At 45.4% G+C, this 21,586-nt stretch overlaps 1 protein-coding gene and 1 long non-coding RNA gene across 2 annotated transcripts in view; one reads left to right on the forward strand and one right to left on the reverse strand.

Annotated features, from left to right (window-relative positions):
• The window catches only part of LOC139082839 (uncharacterized), a 34,476-nt gene extending 15,961 nt beyond the window's left edge, over positions 1 to 18,515 (reverse strand). The window contains exons 1-5 of the long non-coding RNA XR_011539156.1: positions 18,341 to 18,515; positions 14,467 to 14,628; positions 13,587 to 13,644; positions 9,966 to 10,197; positions 8,765 to 8,899 (exon numbers count right to left, since the gene is read on the reverse strand). This is a non-coding gene — a long non-coding RNA (uncharacterized lncRNA). The remainder of the gene's footprint in view (positions 1 to 8,764; positions 8,900 to 9,965; positions 10,198 to 13,586; positions 13,645 to 14,466; positions 14,629 to 18,340) is intronic.
• Positions 17,085 to 21,586, forward strand: part of NFE2L3 (NFE2 like bZIP transcription factor 3) — a 32,237-nt gene continuing 27,735 nt past the window's right edge. The window contains exon 1 of the mRNA XM_008521949.2: positions 17,085 to 17,993. Coding sequence (XP_008520171.2) covers positions 17,418 to 17,993 — 576 coding nt within the window. The 5' untranslated portion in view covers positions 17,085 to 17,417. The remainder of the gene's footprint in view (positions 17,994 to 21,586) is intronic.

The raw sequence follows: 21,586 nt of genomic DNA on the forward strand, positions 1-21,586 counted from the left end.
TTCCACTTATAAAAAGCTGCTTCAAGCAGATGCATACATTTTTTTTCTAAAGTCCAGACAGGTCACAGTTTGCCACCTCTCCTATAAATGGGTCTACCATCCTTTCAAGATTTTCTCCCACAAGCATTTTAAAGCACTTCCATATTCTGCAAACAAAAGTTCTTCAATTACCTTTTATAGAAGACCACAAGACACTGAGCTTCGAGATTCCTATAAACAGCCACAGGCAGATGTCTTTTGATACTGTCCAACACACAGTCATGAAGAAGGGACCACAAAATAAGTCAGCTAATTACATGTCACTTTAAAACCGCTGGAGGCAGACGAAAAGTTTTGATCAATACTGACTCTTGCTTGAACACCATGAGAAATGTGAGGCATGATGCTGATGTCTTTTCCTAGGCTCCTAAATCTGGTAATTTCCTTTCTAAGCAGTAATTAAATCAGTGAAATTGTATGTGAGTTGCTCAAACTTTCTTAGCAGCAATCATGAAACCAAAACCCCACTGACACACCTAAAACATCTTTAGCTGGCAAATTTTTAAATGTGGGTCCATGCCAATTTATTTAGCAAGCTACTCCAAGGAAGCCAGGCATCGGCCCAAGTCTTCCCTGCCAGTAGGAGAAAGGCTTCTGAAAGTCCTCCACAGCTGATGGCAGAGCCCAATGGGTTCTCTTCGTCCCTTCCCTGGCACCATTTGGGTGGTGTCACAGCAAATTTTCTGCTTCTGCTGCCGTCACTGGCATCATGTCAAATCTTGGTTCAACATTACAGTGCGTGCTGATTCAGAACAGGTGCAAGAATTAGGTAACTGCCTTGTATCCACATTTGAATATTTCAGCTCATGAGCAAGTTGGCTCGGGTGTGCTTCCTTCTGCCGTTGGTGTTCTTGGCCCAGGATCTGTTGGCTGCTCGGCATGACCTGAACCAGGTGCTTTCTCACTGTCATTTGATGAATTATTGACAGTACGTTTGAAGTTGTCCTCTCATTCTTGAGGAAACTTCTTTCTACTGTGGAATCTCTTCTCCCCTCAGAACATACGGTTTGGGGCAGTACCTAGACTCGGCCCTGAGACCATGTCGGGAGACTGTCATAAGAAGGAGGCAGTCACATGTTTGGCCTTAGTAGCATCTCACCACCTTTCTCTTCACAAAAACCAAAAGTATCTATCTGGCAGGCACCATCTTCTGCTTCCAATCTCAAAGGTGCAGGTCACTCAGTCAGCACTCTGCACAGCTAGCTGACTCATAAGAGCTTTTTAAAAGCAAACTTATCAAGTTTCATGTGTCACTTATGTAAGTGAAACATATTCAAGTGGACGCTTCTTCCTAAAGGCCATATGAAAGGAGCACTGTCAGGTCCCTGACCTCGGAAAGTCAACCAAGGAATCCGCCAGATACTCTCTCCATTTTGACCTCCATGTTTAGCCTCATCTAACCACGCTGACTGTGTAGGTGGTGAGACAGAGTCCTCAGCAGTATGATCCGGGAAACATAAGGTGGAATAGCCACCCTAGATGTGGTTTGGAGGATGTGTGGAGTAAAGCAATGAAGAGCAGAGAGAGGAACTATAAGTACCACTGGCGTCCTTGGGTACACATCCATATGGCACTTCTCTAAGGTTTATCACAGATGTCCATCAAACACTATAAGATGGAGGTGACAAGTAAAACTGACATATTCTTTGTTGGCTCAAGCATTCATCCCCAGGGACATAATCTCAATTCAGAGTTTCTAAGTGAAGCTTTGCCAGACATATTGCCAATTCTGCTGCCCAGGGCTTTTATAAGAATACAGTCAGTTTATGGCCACTAAGTGAATATAAGCTTCAGGAGACTGTCAGGTTGGTGCCAGACAGCTAAGAAACACATGCATATGGTACTGCAGAAAAACAGACACATAGATCAGTGGAACAGAACCAAGACCCCAGAAATAACCCACACCTTTATGGATAGCCAATTTTTGACAAAGGAGCCAAGAACATACAATGGAGAAAGGAAAGTCTCTTCAATAAACGGTGTTGGGAAAACTGGACAGCTACACACAAAAGAATGAAAGCAGATCACTATCTTACACCATACAGAAAAATTAACTCAAAAGGGATTAAATGTAAGATTGGAAACCAGAAAACTCCTAGAAGAAAACACAGCCAATGTACTCTGACATCAGTCTTAGCAGTACATTTTTTAATGTCTCCTCAGACAAGGGAAACAAAAGAAAAAATAAACAAATGGGACTTCATCAAATTAAAAAGCTTCTGCGTGGCAAAGGAAACTATCAACAAGACGAAAAGACAACCATCAACTGGGAGAAAATATTTGCCAATCATGTATCCAATAAGGGGTTAATATCCAAAATATATAAAGAACTCATACAACTCAACAACAAAAAAACAAACAACCTGCTTAAAAAATGGGAGGATCTGAACAGACATTTTTACAAAGATATACAGATGGCCAACAGGCACATGAAAAGATGTCCAACATCAATAATTATTATGGAAATGCAAATCAAACCACAATGAGATATCACCTCATGCCTATCAGAATCACTATTATTAAAAAGACAAGAAATAACAATTGTTGGAGGGAATATAGAGAAAAGGGAACCCTCATTAATGGCTGGTGGGATTATAAATTGGTGCAGCTACTATGGAAATCAGTACGAAGATTCCTCAAAAAAATTAAAAATAGAACTACCATATGATCTAGCTATTCCACTTCTGGATATTTAGCCAAAGAACATGAAAATACTAATTTGAAAAGATATATGCACCTCTAGGTTCATTGCAGCATTATTTACAACAGCCAAGACTTGGAGACAACCTAATAAAGTGTCCATTGATGGATGATGGATAAAGAATACTTGGTATCCATATATATGCAATGGACTACTACTCAGTCACAAGAAAAAGATGAAATCTTGACATTTGTGACAACATGGATGGACCTTGAGGGTATCATGCTAAGCAAAATAAGTCAGATGAAGAAAGTCAAATACCGTATGATTTCGTTCATATGTGGAAGACAAACAAACACACAGATACAGAGAATCGACTGCTGGTTACCACTCAGAAAGGGGGAGTGGGAAGAGGGAGAAAGAAGTAAAGGGGGACATTTGTACGGAGATGAATGGCAACTAGACTTTGGTAAGGAACACAATGCAGTCTGTACAGAAGGTGAAATAGAATGACATACACCTGAAATTTATACAATGTTATAAACCAATGTTACCTCAATAAAAAAAAATTTTAAAAAGAAACACATGCATATATTAATAAGTAATGTTCTTTTAAGTAACCTAGACCCTAAAACAGTATTCTCCAAAGTATATTTGAATGGATAGTAATAAGAATTATAAAGAAAAAAAAGTTTGTAGTCAAATAAACTTGGGGAATACAGAGTTAAACGAAGCTAAACAGTCTTCTTTTTTGCAGAACTTCCCAGGGGCCTTAATATGTGAGTGGGCACTGGAATCTGCAGCAAGAGGGATCCATCGTATGCAGCTTCCCCCACACTTTTTGGTCACCAATCCCTCCCTCTCTCTTTTTCTTCCCCTCAGAAAATCGCATAAATGTGGTTGCCCAGTGGTGCTTTAATGTGAATTGAAAATAAAATGGTTAGACCACCTTGACCTCCATGAAAACCATGCTGTTGAAACCCTACTGGAATTGGCAGTGATCAGCAATGGTGCTAAAATCCATAGATGAAAGGCCCACAGGGAACATCATCATGTATGGATGAGACTGACGCCAAGGGAACCCACTGATAACATCACTGAAAGGGAGGTCCTCCTAGGTGTACACCCAAAAGAATACAAAACAGGTGTTCAAGCAAAAACTTGTACCTGAATGTTCATAGCATCACTATTCACACTAGTCAGAAGACGGAAACAACCAAAATGTCCATCAACTGATGAATGGGTAAAATAAAATGTGGTATATGTCTGCAATGGAATACTATTCAGTCATAAAAAGGAACGAAGTACTGACACATGTTCCAACGTGGATGAACTTTGAAAACATTACACCAAGTGAAAGAAGCCAAACACAAAAGGCTACATAGTACATGATTCCGTTTATAGGAAATATCCAAAATAGCAAAATCTATAAAGACAAAAAGCAGATTAGTGGCTGCTAGGGACTAGGAGGAGGGGAGACAGGGAGTGACTACTTAAGGGGTATAGGTTTCTTTTTGGGGTGATGGAAAAGTTCTGGAATTAGAGAGTGGTGATGTTGCACAACATTGTGAATGTAGTAAACGTCACTGAATTGTACACTTTAATATGGATAAAATGGTAAATTGGAGGAGAGAGAGCAGCTAGGCAGGACATGCCTCCTGATGGGGTGCAACAGGAAGCTCACAGCACCTCGTTTGAGGCAGTCTTGCCAAAAAATCCAACTTGATTATGTCTCTAGAACTAACCACCAGTTTATAGGAAAAACGAACACATGCAACAACTCCACAGGGAGGCACTCAGCAAAACCCAAAACAAGGGACATCTAAGGAACGAATGACCAGGTTTCTCCAACAAAGAAAAGAAAAGGAAAAAAAAAAAAAGGGAAGGTGAACAGATTTTAAAAGATTTACAAGACCTATTAACCAAATGGAAAGTATGACCATGTTTGGATTCTGATTTAAACAAATTAACTATTTTTAAAAAGCATTAATGAGACAACCAGGGAAATCTAATTACTGACTTGATTTTTGATGATATTATCGTTAAATCTGTAAGCATGATAATGGTATTATGGTAAAGAAAGAGTGTAGAGATACATACTGAAGCATCCATGGATAAAAAGCTATGTCTGGGATTTACCGTAAAGTAATTCATTGTAAGGAAGGGGTGGAAAATAGATGGCAGTATAGAGGAAACACGATTAGCCATGAATAGATACTTGCCTGAGGCTGGGTGTCCCATCTACTTCCGTACTAAATTTGAAAATGTCCATAACAAGAAGTTTTTTAAAAAAACATACTGCTGAGCAGCAGAATGGAAAAGAAGGACCTAAAATCTTGAACATGGGGTAACTTTCTCATAATCAAACCTGTGGAGATGTAGAATGCTAAAATTGGACCTAAAGATTGTAAGACCAGGAATTTTTCATTTGCTTTCCAGCCTTTCTGCCACATTTAGAAAAGAAAATACTATTCTTCTAAAGCAGAATGGAGATTACCTTTAGAGTCAAGGAAAGTAAAATAAAAGTGAGCATTTTTTGAGTACTTACTGTATGCAGTGTGTTAAGTGTTTTGCATGTGTTAATTTCTTTTCAAAATCCTCTAGCAGTTCCCCATCCTACTCAGAGTAAAATACAAATTCTCACCATGGTCCGTGATATCCAGCATGACTTGGCACCTGATGCTGCTCTCCCTTCCTGCTGCACTGGCCTCCCCACTATTCCTTGAACACAGCTGGTACTCTCCTGCCTCAGGGCCTTTGAACTTACTATTCTCGCTACTTGGAATACTCTCTCCCTGAGTTAACTTTGTGGTTCTCTCCCTCATCTGCTTCAGGTCAGACTTTCCCTATCTACCTTCTTCTGTAACACAGATGTGTGCACCCACACACATACCACCTCTCTCTTCCTCTTTATCCCTTTTCCCCTGCTTTATTTTTTTTTTAAGCATTTATCACTCCCTGACAAATTATTTGTTTATTGTCTGTCTGCCCCAAGTGGACTGCAAACGCCATTAGCTGGACAACACACAGACGGATTAGAAGTTCTGAGTGGCAAACACCCCACTGAGCAATACTCTGTAGGAGGAGAAATGGAGCCTGAAACCTGCCAAATGAATTTTAAAGAATTTCACTGCTACCCAAGACGATCTCTTGAATTACTCTGTGGGTTGCCGTTCAAAGGAATCTGGGTATTCTCCAAAGGAGAAACCAGGCAGCTAAGACCACCCTTTGGAACTCAGGTCAGGCAACTGACCATACTTCAGAAGCTGGGCCTTGTGCGTTATGCCTCCGCCCTAAAACTGCAACCAAACTGAGTTTCCATAAGTGATAGAGGAAAGTGATGAGCTTAACTGCTTAAGAAACAGTGTGGTTGAAATAATGGAACCATAAGAGGGGAATTATGTCTCATCTTATCAGCTGCTCATTTCTTAAAAGTCTGTGCAACAAAATGACTTGTTAATGATCGGAATATTTAAATCAACCAGGCGATCCTGCTGATTAAAATGTTCCTGTGGGAAATACTTTGGTAAAGTAAACAATCCCTAGTTTATAGATTCTAAAACGAAACACATTTCTATACTTCCAGTTTTCACATAGCAAAGTATGTCTTTACATCAGCCAGTTTCTGATCTGTAAGCCACCTTGTTGATTTTCAGTATCAGTTATGCCAAATAATCATCTCTTGGCTGTGAAAAGATCTTCCAGCACGCTCTCAAAGACAAGGACAGATGGCATTCCATTGGGGGTACTCCCTGCTCTTTGTTTTGGCAAATATTGACACTTTTGTAGGAAACAGATCCAGATCCTGTTTCTTCCTAACTCATCTTGGCAATCCTGAAGGTTTGGAAAGACACAGTTCGATAGAATTGAGAAAATGCACTTGCCACTGAATTGAAAAAGACATACGTCAGGGAGAGTCACGTTTGTGGTTAGCTGAAGCTTGCAAAAGTCACAAAGTAGTAAATAATACACTGTGATCACCAAGTACTTTCAAACAAAGTGAAGAAGGCTCTGCAAAAAAATTCAAATTACTGTACGAAACTTTTTGTAAATATCCTTTCTAATCCAGATGTTAGGAACAGCAAGGTTACATTAGTAATCAAGGACTCCTTACTGAAATTCAGAACTAGGACATACTGTCAAAAAACACTGGAAGTCGGGGCTGGCCCCGTGGCGGAGTGGTTAAGTTCGCGTGCTCCGCTGCAGGCGGCCCAGTGTTTCGTTGGTTCGAATCCTGGGCGCGGACATGGCACTGCTCATCAGATCACGCTGAGGCAGCGTCCCACATGCCACAACTAGAAGAACCCACAACGAAGAATACACAACTATGTACCGGGGGGCTTTGGGGAGAAAAAGGAAAAAATAAAATCTTTAAAAAAAAAAAAAAAAAACACTGAAAGTCACCACATATAGTCCTTTCTGGAGAGCAATCAGCAGAATATATCCAACCCTCCCCTAAAATTTATATTCTTTGACTCAGAAATTTGGGGGAATTTATACTATGTAGATAATAAGATCTGTGCCCAAAAATACATATAAGAGGTCATCACAGAATTGTTTATAATAGTGAAAATTTGACAACCTAAACGTTTATCAGTAGGAAATTAACTAAATCAAGGTACATCCATATTATGGGATATTTTGCAGTTTATGAAGATGACAACATGAAGCTATGTTTGTTTATATGGAAGATGTCAACAATATAAGTGGGTTTTTTTTTTTTTTAAAGATTTTATTTTTTTCCTTTTTCTCCCCAAAGCCCCCCGGTACATAGTTGTATATTCTTCGTTGTGGGTCCTTCTAGTTGTGGCATGTGGGACACCGCCTCAGCGTGGTTTGATGAGCAGTGCCACATCCGCGCCCAGGATTCAAACCAACGAAACACTGGGCTGCCTGCAGCGGAGCCCGCGAACTTAACCACTTGGCCACGGGGCCAGCCCCTATAAGTGCTTTTTAAAAAGCAGTTACAAATTATGTAATAAAATTATATAATTTGTTAGTGTTATTGTATAAATCATGAATTATTTTTATAAAAATAATATATATACATGTATATTACACTTTAAAATGTAGTTATCTTCACGTGGTGAATTCCAGATGATTGTAAGTTCTTGTTTTCTTTCTGTATGATCTGTTGGTGTTGCTTTACAATGAGCATACATAACTTCTATCTAAAACTAAAAGGAAAACTAAAAGTTATTTCCAGTTTGTAAAAAAGAGGTCACGAGAACCTTTAATCAACTTCTCCTACAGAAGCTTGAGGCAGCATTTTGATGGGGCCTTGCTGTGCGTGAGAGGAGAGGGCCAACATGAGGGTTGGTGCAGATGGAGCCTTGAAGGTAAGACACAGGGACCAAGTAAAGGGTTCAGGTGGCCTCCAAGACAAGCCGCCTGCCCTTCTGCCCCCCTCATCTGAACCAACTTCGTAACTCCCTGTTTCAGCAACATTCCATCCTATATCCTGGCGCTGAGTTTGCCGCAAACTTGGCAGCACCCAGAGTACCCCAGGCTTTACTCAGGGAAGAAATAGTTCTCATATAATAACAAGAACAAAACAAAAATGGAAGGAAATTGAAAAAACATATTCGTATTAGTTTCCTAGGAATGTCAGAACAAATTACCACACCAAAAACTTGGTGGCTTAAAACAAGAGAAATGTGTCTCTCGCATGTGGTTCAGGAGGCCAGAAGTCGGAAATCAACGTGCTGGCGCAGCTGTGCTCCCTCTGAAGGTTCTAGGGGAGAATCCTTCCTCGCCTCTTCCAGCTTCTGGTGGCTCCTAGTGACCTTGGCTTGTGGCAGCATCACTCCAATCTCTGCCTCTGTCTTCACACGTCTCCTTCTCTGTATGTCTGTGTGTCCTTGTCTCTTATGAGGACCCTCTCATTGGATTTAGGGCCCACCCTAATCCAGTATAATCTCCTCTCAATCCTTACCTTAGTTACATCTGCAAAGACCCTATTTCCAATTAAGGTCACATTCTGGGGTTTGGGGTGGATGTGAATTTTGAGGGTACACTCTTCAACCCACTGCAATATCACAGACAACCTTTGTTCAGCATGCCAAAACACTGACTAGTATTTACCTTTTTAAAAGGCGGGTAGAAGGCTGGCAGGGCCGGCAGGGGGCTCAGCAGCAGATCTGGATGGCCCAGGAAGGCCTGCCTTCCGTCTTGTAGTTTGGCAACCAGAAAGCTGCCGCTAAGGTAAGATCAGAGATTCTGGAGTGCAGGAAGATAAAACTAGGAATTAGAGAAAACCAGCAAGGACAAAGAAACAGTTAAGCAGGAACTGGTTAATGATGTGAATTAGTAAAGAGAACATTATAGCTGCTATCAAAAATACAAATACGCTCGAGGGAGACGATTAAGCAAATGAGAGAATTCAGGTGCTAAACTAATCGTCGTTCAGATAATAAAAAAGCCACCAACTTTATTAAATAATGATCAGGGTCGTTGGCCTCAAAACTAGTTTCTTATAGCAAAGGAGCCATAAATTGGGCCTCTGCAAACTGCACTTGGATTAATTCCCAATTATGGGTGCTTGGGTTTTCTACTTTGTAGATGATGGGTGACTTTCCCCACGACCCCACTATGTGCTGCTTCCCCCTCAACAAATAGTGTGAAGTCTGAGAGTGAAGATCTCTGTGAGTGTGTGACCCTCAAAATGTCATCAAGCAAGTACATGCACTAATGAAAAAAGGAAGATGCATCTCAAGGTCAGAGAGAGATGTCTTTCAGACTCTTCTTCCAGTTGGAGATTTAATCAAGAGTAAAGGGTATTATCTTTTGCTTTCTTTTCCAAAGCTGTGAGGTGGTGCTTTTAGGACTGAAAGTCTCACAGTTCAGTGAAAACACTGGGGTTTGGTAGTAATCTAACATAATTCCTCAACTGTTGCCAAGACTTTCAGAGACACTCAAAGCAAGAAGAGAACTTAAACACCTGTCCAGTTCAAGTTCTCACTGTGCAGGTGAGAGGCCCGAGGTCCGGAAATGTAGGCACCCTTTCCAAAATGACTTGCTTGGCCCAAGCTAGGATCAGACCCAGGAATCCCAAGCTCTTTCACGAGATGCACCGCCTGCTTTGACCATTCTCACCTGGCACCATCTTAAACACCTAGACCTGTCAAGCTTGAACAAGCCGCTCTGGGTTTGCCTTAGTGTGTTAGTTCATGGTGAGGGGCTAAAATAATATTTTTAGTCAAAAGAGCTACATACCCAGTAGGTGCTGAATAAGTTGTTTCTGAATGAATGGAATGCAGACTAAGACCAAGGGACACTGGCTCACCAGATATGCCAAAGACAGATATCCATGCTCCCTTCTTGGTCTTGGGAACACTGCTAGGCCCCATCTTCCAGCCTCCCTTGCAGCTAGGTGTGGCCATGTGGCTGAGTTCTGGCCAACAGAATGTGAGAGGAAGTCATGGGGGTCACTTCCAGGCCTGGTCCATAAAATCCTCCCATGCTTGGTCTTCACTGTCTTTCTTCATCACCAGCTGAATGGAGAAGACACAGAGGACCTAGAGGAGAACAGAGCCAAAATAGGGAAAGGGCCTGTGTCCTCAAATGACCCCAAAGAGCAGACTCCCCTTATCCCAAACCCCTTTTTTGAACTATGAAATGAAGAAGTGAACTTTCGCTGGGTTAAGTCATTGAGAGTTGGGGGTTGTTTATCATAGTGGTTAGCCAACCTGACTAGCTTTGTGTGGGTGGTTAAACAGAACCAGGCCCAGAATAGTCTAGGGGTCCAGCATTTTGGATGTGATGGACAGGACAAAGGTTGGCCATGGTAGCTCCCCTTTGCTCCCAAATGTGCATGCTGCAAACTTGCTGTAGACTTCTCACTTCCTGCTGGTCAGTCTCACTCCAGTGTTACCTAGACCTCCCTACCCCTCTTCTTAATTCCCTCTCTGTCCCCTGCAATCCCCTTACACACACACAGAGCAACTGCAAGCTCTGGAACCTTCACCTGAATGTAAGAATTCCAATTCACACTACAGAGACTAGGTAGGAGGCAGCAAAGCCACTGAGCTTGTGAGCTCCCTGGCACAGGCCGGCCTTAAACAAAGATATTTCTCATGTGAGGGGTCTCAGGCTCCCAAGTCAGTGGCATGCGGTTCACGCTGTGCACATCCTGCTTCCCTAATAAGACTGCAAGCTCTTCTCTTGAACATCTTTGTATTCCAATGACTGTCACCAAATGGGTGCTTAATACGTGTCATTGATGTTAAATGAGGCTGGCATAGATCAACAGGAATCAAAACTGTGCAAGAATCACCAAAGAGCCAACGTGATAGGTGCCCTAAATACAGGGTGGTCATTTTTGTGTAAAAGATCAAGAAGGAGGAGCATGATCCGGAGGGACAAAACCAATACTTCACTTCCCCTGGAACTTTGCAGAGAAGATAAGATTTTAACAGATTTTACACTTTCAAAAGCCATGGGAAGAATGCATTTATTGAAGGGGCACATTCCCGCCTGCAGGAGGAGGAGGATGAGTAATGAATGAACGAGGAGGAGGCGTGGACTGCAGTAGAAAGTGGAGAGACTGGGGTTTGGATTCTGACTCTGTCATTTACCAAGGGCATGTCCTTGGGCACAGGTGTCATGTCCCTGAGCCTCAGCGGCCTTACCTAGACAATATAAAATGGAGGTCATACCTCCTTCATAAAGTTGCTGAGGAGTAAATGAGATTATGCGTGAAAAGGGCCCAGCACAGAGTAGGGTTCAGTACATTGTAGCCTCTATTGTGAATGCTATGCATGAGCATACAGATGGTGATAATCATCATCATAATGTCCAAAACAACTTTATACTCAAACTTACAGAAGATTATAGACTAACAAGAGAAAAAGGATAAACTCTTCCTCTTCATTAAGTATCAGCTGATTCACCAAGACTGGGACTAGATAGCAAATTAGGCCACTCGTTAATCAATGTGCAGAAGCCTTTGGTAAAACATCTCAGTAATTGGAGTCATTTAAATTCTACTGACTGTGGCTGTTTTGAAACCTGTTATGTGCCCTCGAGTCAGCTCCAACTCCTGGTGACCCTATGAATGAGTGATGTCCACAACCTCCTGTCCTCAACGGCCCTGCTCAGGTTCTATAGACTCATACCTATGGCTTCCTTTATGGAGTCAATGCCTCTCACCTTTGACCTTCCTCTTTTCCTGCTGCCTTCTATTTCTCCTAGCATTGTTGTCTTTTCCAAAGAATCCTGCTTCTCATGAAGTGTCCAAAGTGGGACAGCCTCAGTTTTATCATTTTTGCCTCTAGCAATAGTTTAGGCTTAATTTGCTCTAGGACCCACTTGTCTGCCTTTCTGGCAGTCCAGGGTATCCAGAGAGCGCTCCTCCAACATCGTATTTGAAACGAATCAACTTTTTCCTGTCAGCCTTCTTCACTGTCCAGCTTTCTCCTTGTACATAGTAATTGGGAACATGAGGGTATGGATAATCTTGGCCTTGGTCTCTAATGATGCTTCCTTACACTTGATGATCTTTCCTAATGCTTTTATTATTGTCCTTCCAAATCACAGTCCTGATTTCTTGGTTGCAGTCTCCATTAAATTGATGACTGAAGCAAAGTAAACAAAATCTTTAACAATTTCAGTGTCTTCATTGTTCTTCTGTAGTCATGATGGGTTTTTTTGTTTCTTTTAAAGATTGGCCCTGAGTTAACATCTGTTGCCAATCTTTTTTTTTCTTCTCCCCAAAGCCCCCAGTACATAGTTGTATATTCTAGTTGCAGGCCCTTTTATTACTTCTGCTGTTTGAGACGCCACCTCAGCATGGCTTGATGAGTGGTGCCATGTCCGCGTCCAGGATCCGAACTGGCAAAACCCTGGGCCACCAAAGCAGAGCACGTGAACCTAACCACTAGGCCATGGGGCCAGCCCCAGTCACAATGTTTTGAAACTAGGTATGATTAATTCTTCCTCTTAAATAATATGTCTTATATCCTAATTTATGTCTTGGACTTTTAATAGGCTATTTTACTTAACCCTGGAATTTCTACCACAAATTTAAATTTCCCATAGCTAATATTAGCAGAAACTTTCTAAAAAAGGGATGTCAAGGTTGTGATCTGTTTTCTTTCTTGCTGATTTTGGATAGATACTTACAAGAAACTGTCATGGAAGAAAGCACTTGTGCTCATCTCACATCAGCTGGCAGTGGCTATGTTTCAGTGGTAACTATCTTTCACACCAAGTTACAAGTTACAAGTTACATTTAAAGGGGTAAACCAGGGGCCAGCCCAGTGGCATAGTGGTTAAGTTTGTGCACTCAGCTTTGCTGTTGAGGTTCACAGCTCAGAGTCCAGCCACGGACCTACACACAGCTCATCAAGCCATGCTGTGGTGGTGTTCCACGCACAAATAGAGGAATAGTGCCATGGATGTTAGCACAATGACAATTTTCTTCAAGCAAAAAGAGGAAGACTGGCAACAGGTGTTAGCTCAGGGCCAATCTTCCTCACCAAAACAATAAAAATAAAGGGGTAAAACAGATTATTGCATCTTGGGACCAGAATGTACTGCTGCAATGTTACTTCATAGCTATAAATTATTCATTGAATATATCACTAACCAGACAGCACAATTGCAACTGCATTTTTACTTTTTCCTTCCACTTGTCTAATGTCCACTCTGGCACAATATGTGTTTAGTTATCTAGGCTGCATAAAAAACCCCCGCAAAACTTAGTAGCCCAAAACAACATTTATTATCTGAGAGTCATTTCTCGTTTGGGACTTCATGTGTGACTTGGACACATCCTCTGGCTTGGGGGTCTTTCCCCGGGTGTTATCAGGGAGTTGGCCAGGGCTACAGTCATCTCTAACCTCGATGGGGAAGGACCTGCTTCTAAGCTCATTCAAGTGGCTGTTGGCAAACCTCGGGTTCTTACCTGTCATCGGCCTGCCACCTGAGCTTCTACAGAGGGCTGCTTACAACATGGCAGCTTTCTGCAAGAGAGGGAGAGCGAGGGAGGGAGGGAGCAGGTAAGTGCTATGGTCTGAATGTTTGTGTCTCTCCCAAAATTCATGTGTTGAAACCTAACCCCCCGCCCCCCCCCCAGGTGATGGTATTAGGAGGTGGGGCCTATGGGAGGTGATTAGGTCAGGAGCACAGAGCCCTAGTGAATGGGATTTATGCCCTTATAAAAGCCCTAGAGAAAGCTCCCTTGCCCCTCCCACTATGTGAGGACACAACAAGGAGTCAGCAGTCTGCAAGTTGGAAGAGGGGCTTCACTGGAACCCAACCATACTGGTACCCCAATCTTGGACCTCTAGCCTCCAGAACTGTGAGCAAAAAATTTCTGCTGTTTACAAGCCACCAGCTCTATGGTATTTTGTTATAGTATCCCGGAGAGACTAAGACAGTAAGCAAGATAGAAGCCACTCAGAGTCCTTTTGTAACCTAATCTTGGAAATGACATCCCATTACTTTTGCCATATATTGTTTGTTAGAAGCAAGTCACTAGGCTCAGTCCACACTCGAGGAAAGGGCAGTGCTGGAAATCATCACAACCTGCCTACCTCACAGGAATGCCATTCAAGGAAGCGCTTCTCAAACTAACCCTGGTGAAGGGCCAGTTCGTTTGTTTTTTTAAAATTTCCAATCTGTTGTAGGTCAGTACTTTGGTGAAATAAATACAAAATTAATTTCTAGAAAAAGAAAAGAACAAAGGCATTGGAAAAAACCAAACCCAATGATCACATGTTGGATGTTGCAACAATGTCAAATTGCTATAAAAATTCCTAAACACTTTCAGTTTTATTGCTTACCTCATCAGGACCAGAGACAAATGTTTGTGGATTGGTATCCGTTTTGGACTGTCCTTTAAGTGGTACTGATTGAAGGACTTTACTAAAAGCAGATGACTTTGCAAGGCTTTTACATGACAATGGTTTGTACTATTCACTTGGCTATTCCTGGATGGAGGAATTCTAGAAATTAAAAAAAAAAAAAAAACACCTAAGTAGAAGTCATTCCGTCTAATCTCATTCCACTCTTTCTGAATTCCAAAAAATCAGCACTTTTGTTTCAACTAAGGTCAAGGGTGTGTGGGATTGATTATGAGCCTCCTGATTAATATTTTACCCCAAGGTCCCTTATGTGTCCTCCTTTTCACCAGTCTGTAAGCTAGAATTAAGCCACACTTTTGAATTGAACAGTCAACAGATACTATGATTATCAATTCACATTTTTGTTTTCAGTGAGGAAGATTGGCCCCGAGCTAACATCTGTTGCCAATCCTTCCCTTTTTCCTTGAGGAAGATTGTCGCTGAGCTAATGCCCATGCCAATCTTCCTCTATTTTGTATGTAGGACGCCTCCTCAACATGGTTGATGAACAGTATGTAGGTCTGCGCCCCGGATTCAAACTGGTGAACCCTGGGCCTCTGAAGCAGAGTGCGTGAACCCAACTACTACGCCACTGGGCTGGCTCCCTCAATTCACATTTTAAAAGGTGAAGAGTCAGCCCCCTCACCAACTAATGTTAGAAAGAAAGTCTGAATGCTCTTCCTGCTCCTAGTCCATTCAGATCCATCCAAATGCATCTTAAGTGTAAACTCCTCAATTCAACCGAAAAAATATTTTTGAGCACCAACTGTGTGCAAGATTCTGGAAGATACCCATCCTGAAGAAGGTACCATCTCTGTTCTCACCTGGTTTGCAGCCCTTCCTTTATAGTCATTTATATCTCCTCAACTTTTGGCATTTGAGAACATTCTTTGTCTTGTTTCTAGATGTTTCACACACCTATATTTAATCTCCCTAATGAAACCATAAACTTACCAAGAAAAAGTATTCCATTTCATATCCATCACAGCCCCCAGCATAGCATCGTGCAGTTTAGTAGGTCCTCAGTAAGAATCTAAACTCAGCCAATATTTACCAAGCCCAGAATCCAAATCCCCTGTCCAGGGACTAAGTGCTACCAACAGGGATTCTGTCCCAAACCTTGCTATCCTGGGGAGCATGTCTCTTTGTCCCTCTTCCAGCCTCTTCATTACCCCCTAACCTATCCAGCATGGCTTAAAGCAGAAGCAGACTCTGGTCCCCTGCCTTGCAATAGGCAAGCTGAAATATAGTGTGAAGTTACCACACTAGCCCCAAGAGAGAGGAGAAAACTAGGTGGAGGAACGGTCCTTTAAAAACAAATCTTGTTCAGCTGCTTACACAACTGCCAACCCTCAGTCAGGCATCCCCTCCTTCTCCCATACCTCCTAAGGAACGGAGCGAGAGTGAGTAAACCTACATTTGCAAGGCCCAGTCCTAGGTACCATGCAGCCACAGAAGTGTGCCAAACAGGTTTTTTGCCCTCAAGAATTCACAGTGGGCAAATCAGATCTATCTCAACTACAATACAAAGTGGAATGTGCCAAATGTTGCAATGTTGGCATATGGAGAAAGTAGTGTGGGAGAGCAGATGGGGGAAGAGATTAATTCCAGTGGGGAAAACTCAGAGGATGGGTCTTTGGCGGTAAGCCTTGGAGGAAGGGCAACACAGGTTATTTCCTACCTACCAAGTGCTGTGGTTGGTGATTTACATGCATCTCATTTAGGGCTCACAACATGTCTGCTGGGGAAGTGCTGTTACTAGTCCCATTTTACAGTGAGGAAACTGAGACACACAGAGAATGAGCAATTTGTCCAAGGTCCAGGCTAATAAGCGGTGGAGGGGGTTTTTGAACTCATACAAGGTAACTCTAGAGCTAATGCTCTTAAGCCTCACTTAAAGGAGCAGAGGAGACCACGAGGGAAGGTGTAGCGTTATTCAGGGCATGCCCAGGAAACAGTGAGGTGTCTGTGAGGCTGGAGCACGTGGCCTGGGGGGGGCGGCAGGGAAACGGCATAGGGACAGGGGTTTGGGGGGAGTGCTGTTTGATCTGAATGGCAGCTGTGGAATCTGTATGTCAAACTCTGGGCTTTACATATATTTCACCTGACCTCACCACATCCCTATTGGACAGATACTATTATCCCCATCTTATAGATAAGAGAACTGGGGCACAGGGAAGTTAAGTAACTTTTCAAGGTCACACGACTGACAAATAGCAGGGCTGGGATCTGAAGCCAGTGATCACACTCCTGAACCCCCTGCGCCTGCCCGATATTCTCGGGAGGGTGGAAGCCCTTCGCCTGCCGCCCATGCCTCAACACTTCCCCAGTCTACATGTCCAGGCCCTTCCCAGCCACCTTTACCCGAGTCCCCATTACCACCCCACGTATTCAGCTACCACCGCCCAGCCCACCACCACACGATTGGGGAGCACTTCGCGCCCAGAACAACGTCTTCTCCCAGAAAGCTTTGCGTTCCCCCCAAATAAAGAGCCTTTGAGCCGGGGAGCCCCGCCCCGCGCGGGCCCCTCCCACGGGCGCGGGCCCGGGGCGGCCGTGGGCGTGTCCCTGGCGGCGGTGCCCGCGGCCCGGGGCGGAGCCTGGCAGCGGCGCGGGGCTGCGGGGCGACAGGGCGGCCGGGCTCGGCGCGCAGGTGACTCCTCCTCTGCTCGTCCTGAGCCCCAGGCACCGTGCCGGCTGCCCAGGGAGCGCCTTTGTGCCCGGCTCCGGGAGCCCGCGACGGCCGCTGCGCGCCCGGGTCCATTGTTTCGCTTCTCTGTCGCTTCCGGGCAGGTGCCGGTGGCGCGCGGGGCTCGCACGTGCCCAAGCGGCGGCCAGAGCTCCGGGACCCGCGGGCGCCGGCAGGGGCGTCCCCAGGCGCGCGGCGGGAGATGAAGTACCTGAAGCCGTGGAGGTCGGACGGCGGCGGCCTCCTGCATCTCACCATCCTGCTGAGCTTGGCGGGGCTCCGCCTGGACCTGGACCTGGACCTCTGCCTGCTGCTCCCGCCGCCCACCCTGCTCCGGGATGAGCTGCTGCTCGGGTGCGACCCGACGAGCCCCGCCTATGCTCTCAGCCCCTACCCCGCGCCGGGAGGGTGGGGGCGCGCGGACCAACTGCACCCCAAGGGCCGGGAGGCCGACCCCGCAGCGCCGCCCGAGGGCCAGCTGCTCCGGGAGGTGCGCGCCCTGGGGGTCCCCTTCATCCCCCGCACCCGAGTGGATGCGTGGCTGGTGCACCGCGTGGCGGCCGGGGACACGGACGGGGCTCATGGGCTGCTCGGCGCCGCCGCCGCCTCGTCGGCCGGAGGTGTTGGCGCCGGTGTGGACGGCGGCAGCCAGGCTGCGCCAGGGGGCGGCGGGGACCCCCGAGCGTCTCCGAGTAGCCCCTTGGCCGCAAGGCAGGAGGAGAAGGCACCGGCGGAACAGACGGCTCGAGTGCCGGACGCCGACGGACGCGCGAGCGAGGTAACAGGAGATCGGGGACGCGAGCGAGGCGCGGGCGGAGCTGGCCCGGAGCCCGAGAAGGTTGTGGGGGACCCAGGGAGGGGCCACACCCGCGCTCATTCCACCCTCAACCCCTGGGTGGTTGTAGGTTCGCGGACGGCTCTGCGCCTCTCCTCTTTTGTGAATCCGAGCGGAGGCTATTAGTGTCGTCGCTGTGGCTTTTAGATTTTTGAGCAAGAAGTGGGTGGAATCATCCGTTCGGTTGTAGAAGCCGCGTTTCCCGTGTTCGACGGCTATCAGAGGTCGTTCGGAGGTGGCGAGGGGAGAAGGGGTGCTGGTAATTTTCTTGCCCACGATCTGTTCAGTACCTCGCGTACACTGAGATGTCTTTTTCTGGAACCCCTGCCCGACCTGGAGGATCCGAAAGAGGCGATGCACGTTTCCCTTAACAGCCCCCCTCCCGGCCTAACGCGACGGCTGGCCCCCGCCCGGACTTGAACCCAGTTGCTGTTCGCTTTTGCTGCTTCCCTGGATTAAAGAGCCGTGGTCCGTATCCAGTCAGAGGCCAGTTGGCAGACGGTCCACCCGTGACCTAACCATCCTCCTCCCTCCTGGAACTTGTGTAACCCCTTATTAGCATAAAGAAAACAGGTTACCCTGACAGTCACCTAGTGACTAACAAGTTCCCTTTCTTTGGTTTATGGGTGCAAACCCTTCGGCTTAACTTCCTTTTGAAAAAAGTTGACCATGATCTGTTGATTGAGCGTTCTGAGGCCCCCAATGGGCTGCTCGAATCTTAAGGACACTTAATCCAATTTCCACAAGACCACCTTATCCTTCAGAGGGACTTTTTTAATTCTCTCTTGGCCCAAACCTTAGTGTTAACAGTTGGTGTCGATCAACAAGTGTTCCACGGACGTTGCTCTTGTGGATTGCAATCTTATGCAAAATGGGCATTGGGGCTGGACAGGTTTGTTCGCTGCTCCTCCGAGTTGCCCTATTTGTGTAGGCAGTTGCCAGACGAGCTTCTCCACCCGCTCCTGGAGGGGTCATTGTGCCAAAGTGCTTGGTGATTCACTGTTATGCAGATGCGATCCCTTCCTCTTCCTGGGGCCGGAACTAATGGGGTGGGGGTTAGTGAGAGTCTGGTGGGCTCCTGTCTGTGCAGAACAAACCATGGGAGGTTCTTCCCCTCACTCATCCAGTCTGGACCCTGTGGGTTCCTCTACCCTGAATCCTCTGGCCCCTACAGAGTGCTGCGTGCTGCACTGCTGCTGTTCCTGATTCTGTAACATGCGGGGGCGAAACCCGATGATGGATGCTCTACCAGATGGCACCCTGCCCCGCTCACAGCTGAATGCCAACCAGCTTGCAAAGTATACAGGACGGGGTGGGGGGGGGTGAGGCTGTTGTTCACTCTTCAGGGACTTCCCTCTGCCTCCCAGCATCACCTGGTTGATACTTATTTACAGAGGCGAGCCTGCCTTCGCGGAAGCTCTGGGTCCCTAGGACCAACCCCACCTCCTTGGATGCCTTGAGCCCAGCTTTCCTAGACTCAAGGGGAGAGGGTGAAGTTCACCTGGGACCGTGTTTCTGGCACTGCCTTCCCGGCTGGCGTGTGTGAACCTGCTGGACCACGGTAGCTGCTGGGATGACCTGATTGTGTTCTTGCTGGCAACGATCAGCTGTTGAGCACATTACAGTTTTCACAGCCAATTCAGTTTTATTGATAATGCCTTTTACATCAACCCCATGAGGTAGGAAGACCAGGCATCCTTATATGCAATTTGTACTGAAGGAAATAGATGCCCAGTGAGGTTAGGGGACTTGGCTAAACCACACAATTAATTAGTGCCAGAAGTGGGACTAGAACCTGAGCTTCCTGACTCCCAGACTGGGACATTAATTACGCACCCACACTGTACTGAGGTTCGCTGGACAAGCAGACAGCTAGATTGGGGAGATGCCCGCTCCTCCTGACCCCAGAACCAGTGCTCTCCAAGTGCTGAACTGACTTTTAAAAGCAGATTCTACCATCCATAATGCTGAAGTTACACTTTGCACCCATGGCTGTGGCAGAAAATGGGCTGAGAAAACAGTTTGTGCAGTCAGCAAACCTGGGTTTGGGGACATCACTTACTAATGTTCCCTCTTACAGGGTTATGTTGATCACTCCAAGCCTCAGTGTCTCATCTCTCAAGTGGGAGATTAATTCTTACCTCAGAGGTGTTGTGCCAATTAAACGGGAAAAGCATGTGTAGAGTGCCAGCCCAGTGCCTCGAATGTGATCGCCCTTTTATTTCGCCTTCTGCCTCCACCCACCCTCCTTAACCTGTCCCTGCTCCCTTTATTCCCTTTCGTCTTGTTTGTCTCTATGTCTGGCTTGGTTGTTTGTTTGTTAAGGAGGTGGGTGGTGTTGGAGCCAGGCAGCCTGGTTTTGAATCCCAGCTCTACCACTTAGAGCTCTGTGACCCTGGGCCATTTCTTAACCTGTCTGTGCTTCATTCTCCTCACCTCACAATGGGAATAATAAAGGTGCCTACCACATAGGGTTGTTGTGAGAATTAAACAATTCACTTCACGGAACAGGCTGAGAACTGTACCTGTCACGTCTTCAGTGCTCCATAAACATCAGCTACTGTTAACTTCAAAAAGAGGGAGCGCTTTGCCCCATAGGAACATCGTAGGTTCGTTTGGTTTTTAAAAAGATAATTCCGGTGGCTTCCATTGGAGTTGTAGATTGTGGTTTTATGGTATAATTTTCCATAATTTTTGTACATGTGCACAAATATTTTGGAGTAGGGGATTTTCCAAGTATGAAAAGAAGTACTGCTCTGGTTTCACTTCTTAGTGGGGCTAATCGGTATCTGCAAACAGAATCTGGAATTCCCCAGGGCAGACATGCTTCCCTTCGTAACCACAGCCGTTCCCTTACAGCCGTGAAGCCCTTGTTCTTCAGAGTACTGCACGGGTTAAACAAAGAAATGAACAGTTTTTGCAGAATTGAATGTGTGAGCGCATTTGAATCTGGTGTGACTGCTTACAGCCAGCTTCGGTGTTTCAGAGAGCTGCCACGTTGAAGCTGAGAGGGCTTGTGGTCATCTTGATGTGGTTGCATGCCCTAGGACGAGGACCCTGTGCCGAGTGAGGGGTCCAGCAGGACCTCTTGATTTACTGCCCATGGGGCCGGGTTTCTTCAGGTCACAGGAAGAATCTGACATAGTCAATACTTGCTTCTAAGAGTAAAGGGAAGAGAAAGAAGGTCCTTGATTGCTAAAGTCAAAATTGTTTTTTGTTTCAAAATAAAAGATAGTCCTCGATGCTTGGGCAATTGGGGATAGATGAAATTTCAAACACTTGCGTGTTTTTAACTTACAGCTATGATACAGAAGTGGTCTTATAATTACATAATTGCAGTACCGCCAAGTTTCACAGTAGGCTCTTCATTTTGTTTACTAAAGGATGCAGTCAAGATGCACCTATGGTCGTCTTATGGGAAGGATGGCATAGGTCACTGTATTAGGTTCCTAGGCCTGCCGTAACAAAGGACCACAAACTAGGCACTTAAACAACGGAAATTTATTATCTCACAGTTCTGGAAGTGACAAGTTGGA

Source organism: Equus przewalskii, chromosome 4 (genome assembly GCF_037783145.1).
Source record: "Equus przewalskii isolate Varuska chromosome 4, EquPr2, whole genome shotgun sequence".
NCBI classification, from domain to species: Eukaryota; Metazoa; Chordata; class Mammalia; order Perissodactyla; family Equidae; genus Equus; species Equus przewalskii.